The sequence below is a fragment of the Ooceraea biroi genome, chromosome 6 (assembly GCF_003672135.1).
Source record: "Ooceraea biroi isolate clonal line C1 chromosome 6, Obir_v5.4, whole genome shotgun sequence".
Lineage (NCBI taxonomy): Eukaryota > Metazoa > Arthropoda > Insecta > Hymenoptera > Formicidae > Ooceraea > Ooceraea biroi.
In genome coordinates this window covers 1,814,344-1,825,069 of record NC_039511.1, presented here as the reverse complement: position 1 = coordinate 1,825,069, position 10,726 = coordinate 1,814,344, and the positions used below count along the sequence as shown (strand labels likewise).

The 10,726-nt window shown below is 46.9% G+C and overlaps 1 protein-coding gene across 3 annotated transcripts in view; it reads left to right on the top strand.

Moving 5' to 3' along the window:
• The first annotated feature begins 450 nt into the window (after positions 1 to 450).
• LOC105276433 (box A-binding factor) overlaps positions 451 to 10,726 on the top strand; it is a 60,157-nt gene continuing 49,881 nt past the window's right edge. The window contains exon 1 of one of the 3 annotated variants that reach the window (XM_011334030.3): positions 451 to 924. In XM_011334030.3, coding sequence (XP_011332332.1) covers positions 861 to 924 — 64 coding nt within the window. In that variant the 5' untranslated portion in view covers positions 451 to 860. The remainder of the gene's footprint in view (positions 925 to 10,726) is intronic. The other 2 variants (XM_011334032.3, XM_011334031.3) reach the window with 2 other exon arrangements.

The following is a 10,726-nucleotide window of genomic DNA, read 5'->3' as shown; positions in this document are numbered from 1 at the left end:
AGGAAACCGCGCCGATAATAAAGCGCCACGCCGCGCAGCGACTCTACAACTCCCCTGTACTTTTCCTCGGCATGATTCGCGCTGCCCCCACCACCGGCCCCCGTGCATCGATATAAGTACAGAGTGCCCCCTCTATTGCCCGCCGGCCACACTGCCTCGTGACGTTGGCACGTATCGCTCGCTCTCGCTTCCTCCTTAACGCTCACGACTCGGTCCGTCCTGCTCGCTGGCCCGCCCGTTCCCCTCCTCGGCCGCTCTCGGCCGTCTCGCTCTCGCGCGTTCCCCCTGGCATCCTCCTCTCTCGCCCGCGTGCACTCGCAACGACTCGCCGCGAACTCGCGTCACGTCGCCCCCGATCGTCCACCGTGTGCCGCGGTCCTCTCTCCCCCCTCCCCGTTCTTCGCGGCACGCCGTCCTTTCCCTCTGTTTCTCGCGTCGTGCCGTCTCTCTTCCTCCATTCGCTCCGTTTGCTCTATGTACATAATATACACGAACCTCGCTCCCGATCATAGAGCAGTGGCTCGGGTTCTCGTATAGCGGCAAAAGTCCGGACCTTAATTTTCGTCCAGTCGTCGATCGGCGTACACACGAACGACGCTTTCTCATTTTCCCGATCCCGATCTCGGTCTCGATCATTGACGTTTCGTGCGCGGAAGCGGAAGAACGACAATACGCGAGGATCCCGCCTGTCGTAGACAGCCCGCCGCAGTTACCCTCGAGCCAGTGCGCGCGTTTCCGCTCGGTATCATCTCGGCAATCGGGTCAGGATCCGGTGCGAATTTCAGACCGAAAAGGGCAAAGCAAACGAACGAACGAAAAGGGCAAACACGAAGCGGCCACCGAGCGAGCGTGCGGGCAAAATGAAGAGAAGGAGGAGTGACGACGACGCGAAACCGGCCGCCAAGTACCGACATCGGGAGTACCGTAAGTACCGCTCCTTTTTATTCCCCGCGAACATTCGCGCAGGGCAGGATACGGGATCCGCGCTCCAGGCGCGCCGCGCGTAATCGATCGATCTCTGCGATCGATCGCGCCACCGACTCGCGCTGGTGCGGCGAGATTGCACGACACCGAGGTGGCATGTGTTTTTGCACCCACGGTGCACGTCGCCAAAGCCGCTCAACTGGCCCGATGGTCCGCGAGTCACTGGAAGCCCGGGGCCGCTCGTGGAGGATGTATATACGTCGGATATCAGAGTGATAACGCCGCCCCTGGTCGCGCGATAACGCCCGCCGGTGCACACGCGCCTCCGGGTGATACAGCAGCCGTCGCGCCGACTTGCGCCCGACCCTGTCGTCGCATCCGCCGCGAGTGTCCTTCCGGCGACGTCCTTTGGCGTCGCATCACCGGGAAGAGCTGGAATTTGCAACTCGTACTCGTAAGTGTCGGCTGTCTCCCCGAATTTCCGCGGTTCCGAAACGCGTAATACTTCCGGCCCCGATCTTGTAATCGTTAATCGAGCGTTTCGAGCCGTCCGAGCGTAGTGCTCGCCGTTCGTTGATTTTGTGGGCTGAAATCTGCTTAATCTGCTTTGGATATTCTTTAGGAAAGGCTATTTTAAATGGCATTTACGATGATCACAGCTGGCGCGGTATGATAATTGGTCTGTATTTTTTATGAAACTGCACCGCACGATAATCAGACGGTAATGATCGTCTACGATAATTGAGTGTATTTACTTGCGATAATAATTATATAATAATTATTGACTATTGTGATGCCTCTGGTAATTAGTAATGAAAACAATGGTGCTAACTACGAGATATAATGATTTAATGCTTTCAAATATTATATACCGTCATTAGGCACCACAGCGAGGCCGCATAAGGTTTTGTGGAGAACTTTCACAAATGGGGAGGGAAGGGAAAGCCACATAGTTTGTGTTTCCACTCGTACTTCAAATTCGAAATAGTTCTACATATGCACTAATAGACTGAGAAATTCATATCCGATTTTAAGGAAATAGAAAAATAGAAGAAGACGGCAAGTTATAAAGTTTTATTATTATTCTATTAAGGATAACCGTTCAGAATTTTCTTGACAGTGGTGTCACCGAGACATCCATTATCGATAATGCAAAGTGCACTTCGCTCCCGCTGGTACCTGCAACGCGCGTTCACTTTAGCTACATTCCTTCGAACGGCTGAATTTTATCGGTTCGATCGCCAGGGTCGCCATTATTTCTATTTAAACTTGCTCGATGCGTCACGTGTCTGCTGAGTCATTTCAGTGCCCGTGTCATTTCGTGAGCAGGACGAGTTTTGTCATCGTCGAGCTTTCGATTCGAAGGGGTAGAAAGTTTTTTGGACGCCGTTGCAGGACGCTCGTCCAAGGTATCAGCTTGTTGACTGTGGTTCGAAGAGAGCAGTTGCACGCGTGGTAATTACGATAACGGAGTAACTAAGTCCTCCCACTATCGCTTGTCCTCGTGTGTGAGAACCGACATATGCAAATACTTCTGCAATTAAAACGATACTTTAGCAGTTATTTTTGCGAGCATCGCGGGGAATAAATTTTCATTTGTTTTTTTACATTTAGCACGCAGAATTATTATACGGTACAATCTCGCGATTTTGCTGGAATACTGCAAGTGCATGCGCGCGAGATTCTTGGATCTGGATGTGCTTCAAAATGAGATTGCGCTCGTTTGAGAGTTTTATTAATGAACGAAAGGAATCGCGCGCGTTAATCAATCGTCGGATCGGGATCCTATGATTCACGGTGCGCGGCTATTCAGATGGACCGTTTGTTTTTAATACCGCGATGTAACAAGACGAACCTTGAGGCTCCTCGAGCTGACAAAACTACGACGGCACGTCGGTCGGCGCGATTTCATTCGTTTCTTCGTCGATTCTGCGTTTGCATAAATGTATCTGTACTTATCAAAAACTCTGGAGATGCTCATATTGAAATCTTTTCTCGTGCTTACTTGCACATTAATCTCGCTTGCAGTGAGAGGAAGAGAAAGAGAGAGGAAGGGAGAGACAGAAAAACGAGAGCGAACATGCATCGGGATAATAAATATAATATTTTATACCAAGCAGATGAGAGAGATGTTATCGTGCCGAGTCGAGCGATTTCGTACGTTCCATTTCGTAATCATCTTTGCGCAAATACGTCGAGAGTGCAAAGTGTCAAGTGCCGTCCATGCGAGATGTTTTCAGTTTCGGTCAGTTGATAAAAATATACGAAAAAGCGAAACTCTTATATTTTTCCATTACAAACTACCGCGAGCGTCGTCTTACATCGTCTTACTGCGCGAAAATGTTCAACAGAACGTTTGTTGAAGTAGGTAATGTTTTAACGATAAATCAGCACGCGACATTGTTGTTACATGTAAAAAGATTTCAGAATGTAAATTTAGTTTAGTTAAAGATTATATTATTTCTCCTGTTTTCGTTTGCCGTGGAACTTCCGTTCATTTTCCAACTTTTAAAAATCAATATTGGATCGTTATCAGATTTTCGACTATCAAAGTTTGCTCGGCTCAAACTTACTTTATAGACAGCGATAGCATCATTTACGTTTACGTAGTTTTATGCATCTTTTCCGGTTGAAGTTTGATCTTGTATTTTTCTTTTTGTTTTTCTTGCTATATGCACAATTCCTGCGATGTGTCAGCTTCGTAGCTTATGTAGATTAGCGAATTATATATAAATAATGATCGTACGATTTCAGTGTTTGTTTATCGGTTTTCAGTATTAGAATTTGTTATAGATTATAATCTATAACAAATTCTAATACTGAAAACCGATAAACAAACACTGAGATAAGAGTATACTCTTATCGTCCAGAATTGGCGAACATGCTTATCACAAAAACATCAGACAGGTCAATCGCGACAAGCTCCGGCTTTAATCATGTTTCAATAAATTGCGCGACTTTTAGATGCGTATCTTTCCTATTTTTGTGAATTAATTTGCTGTTGAAAGCAAATATCATATCTCGAGGCTGCGCTCGTAGATCGAACGGGAAAACATGCAACCACTTAATAACGGAAAAGTGAATAAGCGCAAAAATTACTCTCCAATCGGAAGCTCGTAAATTCGAACGGCCAATATAAGTCCGCGGTGGTTAATAACTGCGCGACTGACCGTAATAGTTACCGTTGAAATAACGAGTTCGAGTTCGAGCTCGAAGGAAGACCTCCCCTCTCTCATTTTGCGGAGAACAAAGGGAAGCTGGAATTTTCACGGAGAAAATGTTTCGTCATTGGGAAAGATTTAGAGATGATCGCTGACTATCGAGTCGCCTTCGCTGAAGGCCTGAATTCGCCTGGATACAGTCGGGTACTTGTGCTTGCGTCGGGTTCAACGGTGGGGTCACGGTGGCGCACAAAAGTCATGGTTCATGTAAACCGATGTACACTAAATCATCGTCATCTTCGTGCCGGGTAATAGTCGCCGCCGTCATCCTCCGTCGCGTCGTCCTAGTTCTTTCATGTACGGTGAATCACGTAACTGAACAACTCTCCGCTTGTGCCCTAATTGTAAGACAGTCGAACGTTCCTGATGCTCAGGATTATTCAGGATTGTTCGCGGTACTCAAAGCTGAATCGAACATTGAAAAATTTCTAACGGGAAGACAGAGCGAAAAAGACATTTTTCTGAAAAGCTCCTGGAAGATCGTCCTTCCCCTGGGGGAAGGCACGTAAAAGATCCCTAAAAGATAGACCGTGATAATCCGTGGATCCTTTCGGATCAATCGGATCAAACGATCGGACCCAGCATGAAAGCTTGAGCCGATCCGATGGACCAGCAGCGGCAGAAATAATCGAGCCGTGCTGAGAGTTACACGGCTCGGGCTGTATATTGAAAGTTATAACTTTGTGTCTCGATAGCCATGCTGTAATTAACGTCGCTCGATAACGCAGCAGCAGTGCATTCTTCGTCCCGGCCGTTATTATTGGTGTCGCGATTCCGGGTGGATTTGCGATCCCCCTTCGTGTTGTGCAACATCCGTTCTGGTGGTGGATCAAATTGGCGCCCGCTTGACAAGGCCTGGCCAGATCTCGCACAAGGTGAGATTTCCCTCAAAGGGATTCCTTTTATTCCGATCGTTATCAGCGGTAGCGGCGATAAAAGTCGAGGGAATCTAGTTCAGAAGGAAGAAGCGTGATGAAACGCGGATGCAGCGGTGACCACATCCGTCCACGCGAATTAAACGGTGCGACGTGTCGCTGATGAAATTGAGCGTGGCGTATCTCGAAATCTGCCTGAGATAAATCGGCATATAACACATATTCCGGGCGTTGATTTGCGCAATCGGAACGGCGACGCGCGTACAACATTGCGGTGTCCATTATCAACAATCCGTAAACCGCATAATCATTTTTTTGCGCATCTAGCAGAGTTAGCTCGCACGAGCGGAGGAACGCTCGCTGAAAATATCAATTACATAATGAATGTGTTATTAATCTGTGGAGCTACTAAACGGCTGATTCAGCCACTTTTGACACAAACAGCGCGCCTCCTCGCGCCGCGATAACTACTTTTTCCCAATGATAAAACTTCTGTCGCGCTAGACAACATCATTAGCTCGGATGAAGCACATCCATTACTGTGTTATTGGTCCTTATCGTCGCGGACGCATTTTATCGTCTCTCTCTCTCTTTCTCACTTTCTCTCTCCGGATCCGAGATACTTGCAATTTTGCACGTATCGTATGTCCCGAAGCGGATCGGCGCAACGTATCTCTCGTAATTACCGAATAGCCGATAAGCGTTTCTCTCTCTCTTGCTCTATCATAATTACTGACAAGCAAGCCGGTCGTGCGTCGAGTTATCGTCGTGTCATGTCGCTAGATTATCCCCCGCGAAAATAAATTAATCTAATAATAATATGTTCGATTTTCTGCGTAGCCGCGATATGATTCACATTATTAACGCTGCTGATAATCCGTCTACTATTTTACAAATGGGGACTTTGACACGCACTGCCTTGTGCAGTTTACTCGTATGTTAAATATGCGTGCACAACCGAACATGACGTCAGTGAATTTTTCCGCATGTAAGTAATATGTAAAGCTCAAATGCAACGGACATTTTTCTGTTGGTAAAAGCTTCTGAAGTGATTAAGCTTCATTTTTTTTACAAGAGCGACGCTGCGCTTTTATTGCTCGGCTCGCTCTCTTCGATTAAAAAAGGAAAAGCTGTATAACACAAGTTATGAAAATTGATTGTTTATGTTGCTGAGAAATTCAGAGAAGTAGGACTTTGAAACTTGTTATGAATCATATTCTTTTCAGTGTCCCTTTCTTTTGTCTCGCCGCTAATGGCCACTCACTCAATGTTGCAATTGTCGATAATGAGATTTCTAACAGCAGTTTAATTGCGCTTGTATTTTGACCTTACTTGTATTTTCACCAAATTTGATATTTGTGAATGCCAAACAGAAAATACGACGAATAACGTTTTTAATCTCGATGATACAATCGAGACTCTCCTTGGAGCGTTTCGAATTGACAAAATTATAATTATAATCGATTAATCGCACAGTTATTTTCCATTTCTTGGACAAGCGGGATTCCGAACGTGACAGCGTGCGCAGCGCGTTATCAGGCTTTAGCGTTATCGTGATGATTGAAACGGTCAGGAGATTACGCGGAGATAGAGGAGATAGAGGAGAACGATAGGAAGGATGGGTTTATAGGAGGAAGATGGCACGGATGCTCCAAAATGGCCGCTACAGTGCAAGGGAATGGCCCGTTATGGGGAATCAAGGTCTCCCTACTAGCTCGCTCCGCCTTCGTTTAAATTTGCCTGTTAACCCACTCGCCACGATCGCCTTAATTGTTCCCAATCTGATCGATCACTACGTGTCGACTTTTCGTACGCTATTTTGCTGCAAGCGAGATACCACGCGTTAAAAAATTATTTAAAAAATATTGCGCTTGAATCATCTCTTTAATTTGTTTTATACAATTCAGCCTTCGCGTTATGCAAATTGATTTCAATATCATCTGATTGAGCCTGATCCGAGTTTGATTGAGTCTGATCTGAATTTCTGGTTGCTTGCATCGCGGCGATTAATTTCTCGGAGTTTGATATCTCTTCCCATACGATCGTCTTGCATTTGGGTATTACATTAGTCACACTCGTCTTGGAAGTAGATACAGTTACGGCGTAGGAGGACTACATATTTTGACCATACCACACGTATCTCCTCGGAATTCGTGCGTCAAAATATTTTTGTCCTCTCAGTATGACGCCGTCCCTCTCTCTCTCTCTCTCCCTCTTCTGGTTCTCTAGCCCGTTCCTTATCGCACGATCGTGAATTATGCTGGTTTCACCCTGTCATCTGGCAGACGCTGTTGCACTTGCAGCGGCAGTAGCATAGGTAGCCGGCGCCCTGTCGTAATGGAGACGAGAAGATAATGACGCGTTTCACGCGGGACCATTAAATGCTCGGAGAGGATTTTTCGGAAAGGAAAAGTCATTTCCAGTGGAGAAAGGTCAAGCGTTCGAAAGAACCGTTCGAAGGATCTCCCCGGGGAAAGTATTGCACTAATCCTCCTTGCGTTAGGTCGGGAGATTACGGGGAAAAATGTCGTCGTACTTTCGAGTGCGTCGTGGCCTTTAAAAAATATTCGTGTCTCAATTGTGAAGACTAAGTTCGACGCAGAAGTGTTAATGATCGTTATTTTTAGGTGATTTTAGAATGATTGATTAATTTTCTTTTATGATGAGCGTTTTGGAGCTCAGGAAAATGGAATGTGTTCGATTAAGGTAACGATTTCGAAAGGAAGGAATATAATGAGAAGATATTTTATGACGAGTTAATTATTATTTTGACAGCTCCGTCGCATGTCATCGCCGGCCACGTCATTTAGTTCAAGGAATCGATTTACCATATGGAAATTCGACGTCGCTCTTTGTTACGTAAAGGTAGCTAATACGGGCGAGCCGTTGCCGACGAATAGCAAGCGAGTTGAAAATGAAAACCCATGCGAGCTTGCACTTTGTTATTCCGTATTTTACTGATCTCGTGTATATTATCGTGCGCGATTATCACGATGAACAATTCGTCACTAAAACGCGATATAAATATTCGTGATCAAAAAAGTCCAAAATTTAATAATTCCCACAAATCATAAAAATAACAAGATATATTTTGAAACAAAATTAAAAAATCTATTTTTTAATTACCCTATAAATTTTAACACTTTAATAAAAAAATTATACACATTCGATAAATATTACATTCTTCAAAAATCAAATTTAGGCCAGCCTACATTCCTTAATTCTGATCATATTGCGAAACCGGAATAATCGGAACGACGTGGCACGGTCGGTTCTTAGCTAAATTAAAAGTATTCCCCGTTAGCGTTATTAGCACCGAAAGACCTCGTGTGTCGCAAAAATGATTACTCCATGCCGCAGGTAATCGTCGCTGTTACGTCATTTCGAGTCGGCGGTGAGCATTGTTTTCGAGTTTTCTGAAACGACTCGCCGTGGTGTAGTTCGTGCAAGTACAAAACGTCTTGGGCCACAGCGTTCAACGCGACGGAGTGCGGGCGAGCCGGTATACCGGGTGTCACCGGAGAACCACATAAGAAAGCCATCGTGATGTATGCGTGTGACTGTTTAAAAATATAATTACTTTCAAATTCTTCTAAATTTGCTGAAAAAATTGGGGAAAGGGTCTTCTACAAATTGCAAAAATGGTAAAAAAGCTTCCCAGAACGCTCGTCGTGCAATTCGCGATGAAACTTGCGGCCCCCGGCGAGGAATATGCGAGGTTTTTCGCTCAAGGCTATCGTACATGAGCATATTTAACGGCCTGCACGCTCGTGCGCGTAATCGACGCACGGTGCAACATTTCATAAACATTTAGTACGAATTGGCAATTCCGAACGCGAACGCGCTATAAAAATATTTAACCTGTACAGAGACTAACAGGTCCCCGTTCGCATTTGAAGCGGAAACGTAGCTGGATTGGTAAATTTGTTATAATTAACTCTTATAATTAACGCGATTACTTGAATTCTCCTTGCTTCAAGTTTTATGTCATCTCTTTCACTTGAGTCAAGTGTAAAAGCGTTCTTGTCGCCAAGAAGATTACTGAGCGCGCGCGCGCACGTATGCATTTCTGTAATAAAATGGATTTGAAACGAGGTCGTAGATAAAAGCAGCTATTCCGAGAAGCAAAATTATATTTTGTCGTACGTACGACATAGTATACGTACGGATATAGAAAATACATCCCAATTGCACTCGTTATTTGCCCCGGCCGCGTGGAAAAAATCACGATAAGAACGAGTAGGTATTTCGTAATGCAGTCCGAGACGCGATAGCGCAACGCAGGAAATAAACACCATCACATTTCCCTGATCCGCGGCGAAAATATAATATTCCGTTCGGCGGATACGTGCAGCTCAGCGAATCATTTTCCACGGCGCGTCCGTCGCACGTTGCGCCTTCCGCCCTGATTCACTTCCGCTCTTGCATTTTTTTTCTCGCTAGTAATCGCCGGCAATAGCGTTTTTTTCGCGCCACCGCGATAATCCGCGGAAAGACGTCGACGTCTCCGTCGGGCACCCAAGAATAGATTACTTTTTCGGTTTGTTTCCTGCTGGACCGCTACATGCATTCCGACTTATCTCGAAGAGAGATTTCGCTTGATTTGCTGCGTCGTTTCCCGACGCGGTTTCACAGACGCGGCAATTTCACCGGGGAGGCAAATCGCCGACACAATTCCGGGGCACGTCCCTCGCTGTCGCAATCGCACGCTCGCGCGGAACTCGCGCGTCTCCGCTTTCTCCCACCTCGGGAGGGTCGGCGTCTCCGTCTCGTCGCGTCTCGACCGGAAGTCGGTCTCCTTCGAAGACCGGCGTACGTAACCGCCGCGGACGGTCTCGCTCCGGATCCGCGGCGACCCGTAGGGCGAGGAGGAGAAACCGGAAGACCACGGAAGACGGAGGAGAAAGAGGGTCCACGTTCACGGTCGAATCGCGCACCGCGCCGACGGCACTCGCGACCACTTCTTCGGATCTGACGAAAGTGCGGAGCGCGTAGTAATGCACCACGCGGAGAACGACTAAACGCCGACCGATATCTGGCTCGTACACCGGCTTTCTATCTTGGTGCCGCGCGAAATGGTGGGTGGCTCTCTATCGGGCCCCGCGGTGTACCCAGCCGCGCGCGAGCGCCCGAGCGAGCGAGCGATAGGACTTATCTCGTGATATACCGGTGGCCTGACGAACCTGACTTGAGCCGCGCGCATTACGAACACCCCGCGACACAGCGTGCACGGGGCAATATGCACTTTCCGCCCGCGTGCGGCAGAACCCGCGCGCACTTCCTCCTCGACGCTTGGGCACTCTTCTTGGGACGGACGCTATAGTTAGGTATCTTCGAGGCCAGCCAGCTTTTTGGTTCTTTTAAAAACAGCTTTTGCTTCCGGTAATTGTTTGGAGATTTAGAAGTGCAGAAGCGGCACCGAATTCCAAAGTCGCTTGGAAGTTACGGTGTCCTCCGCGTCTAAGTTGGAGTTGATCTCCCGGCTGAGAAATACGGCTAATTCCGCGTCTCTTATTTCAGCGATTATGCACCACTACGTACTTACCATTGTCCGCGCGCGCCGCGTATTATTGTTCGTGATTTATTGGCGGGCTGAGGAATAAAGCGAGTCTCGGTTGCGCGCCTCGTAGTTAGGTGGCCGCAGTTAGTGGTCGCTTTTATGGTGGCGATGCGTTCTCTATAACCGTGCAGGCCGTCGGCGGATAT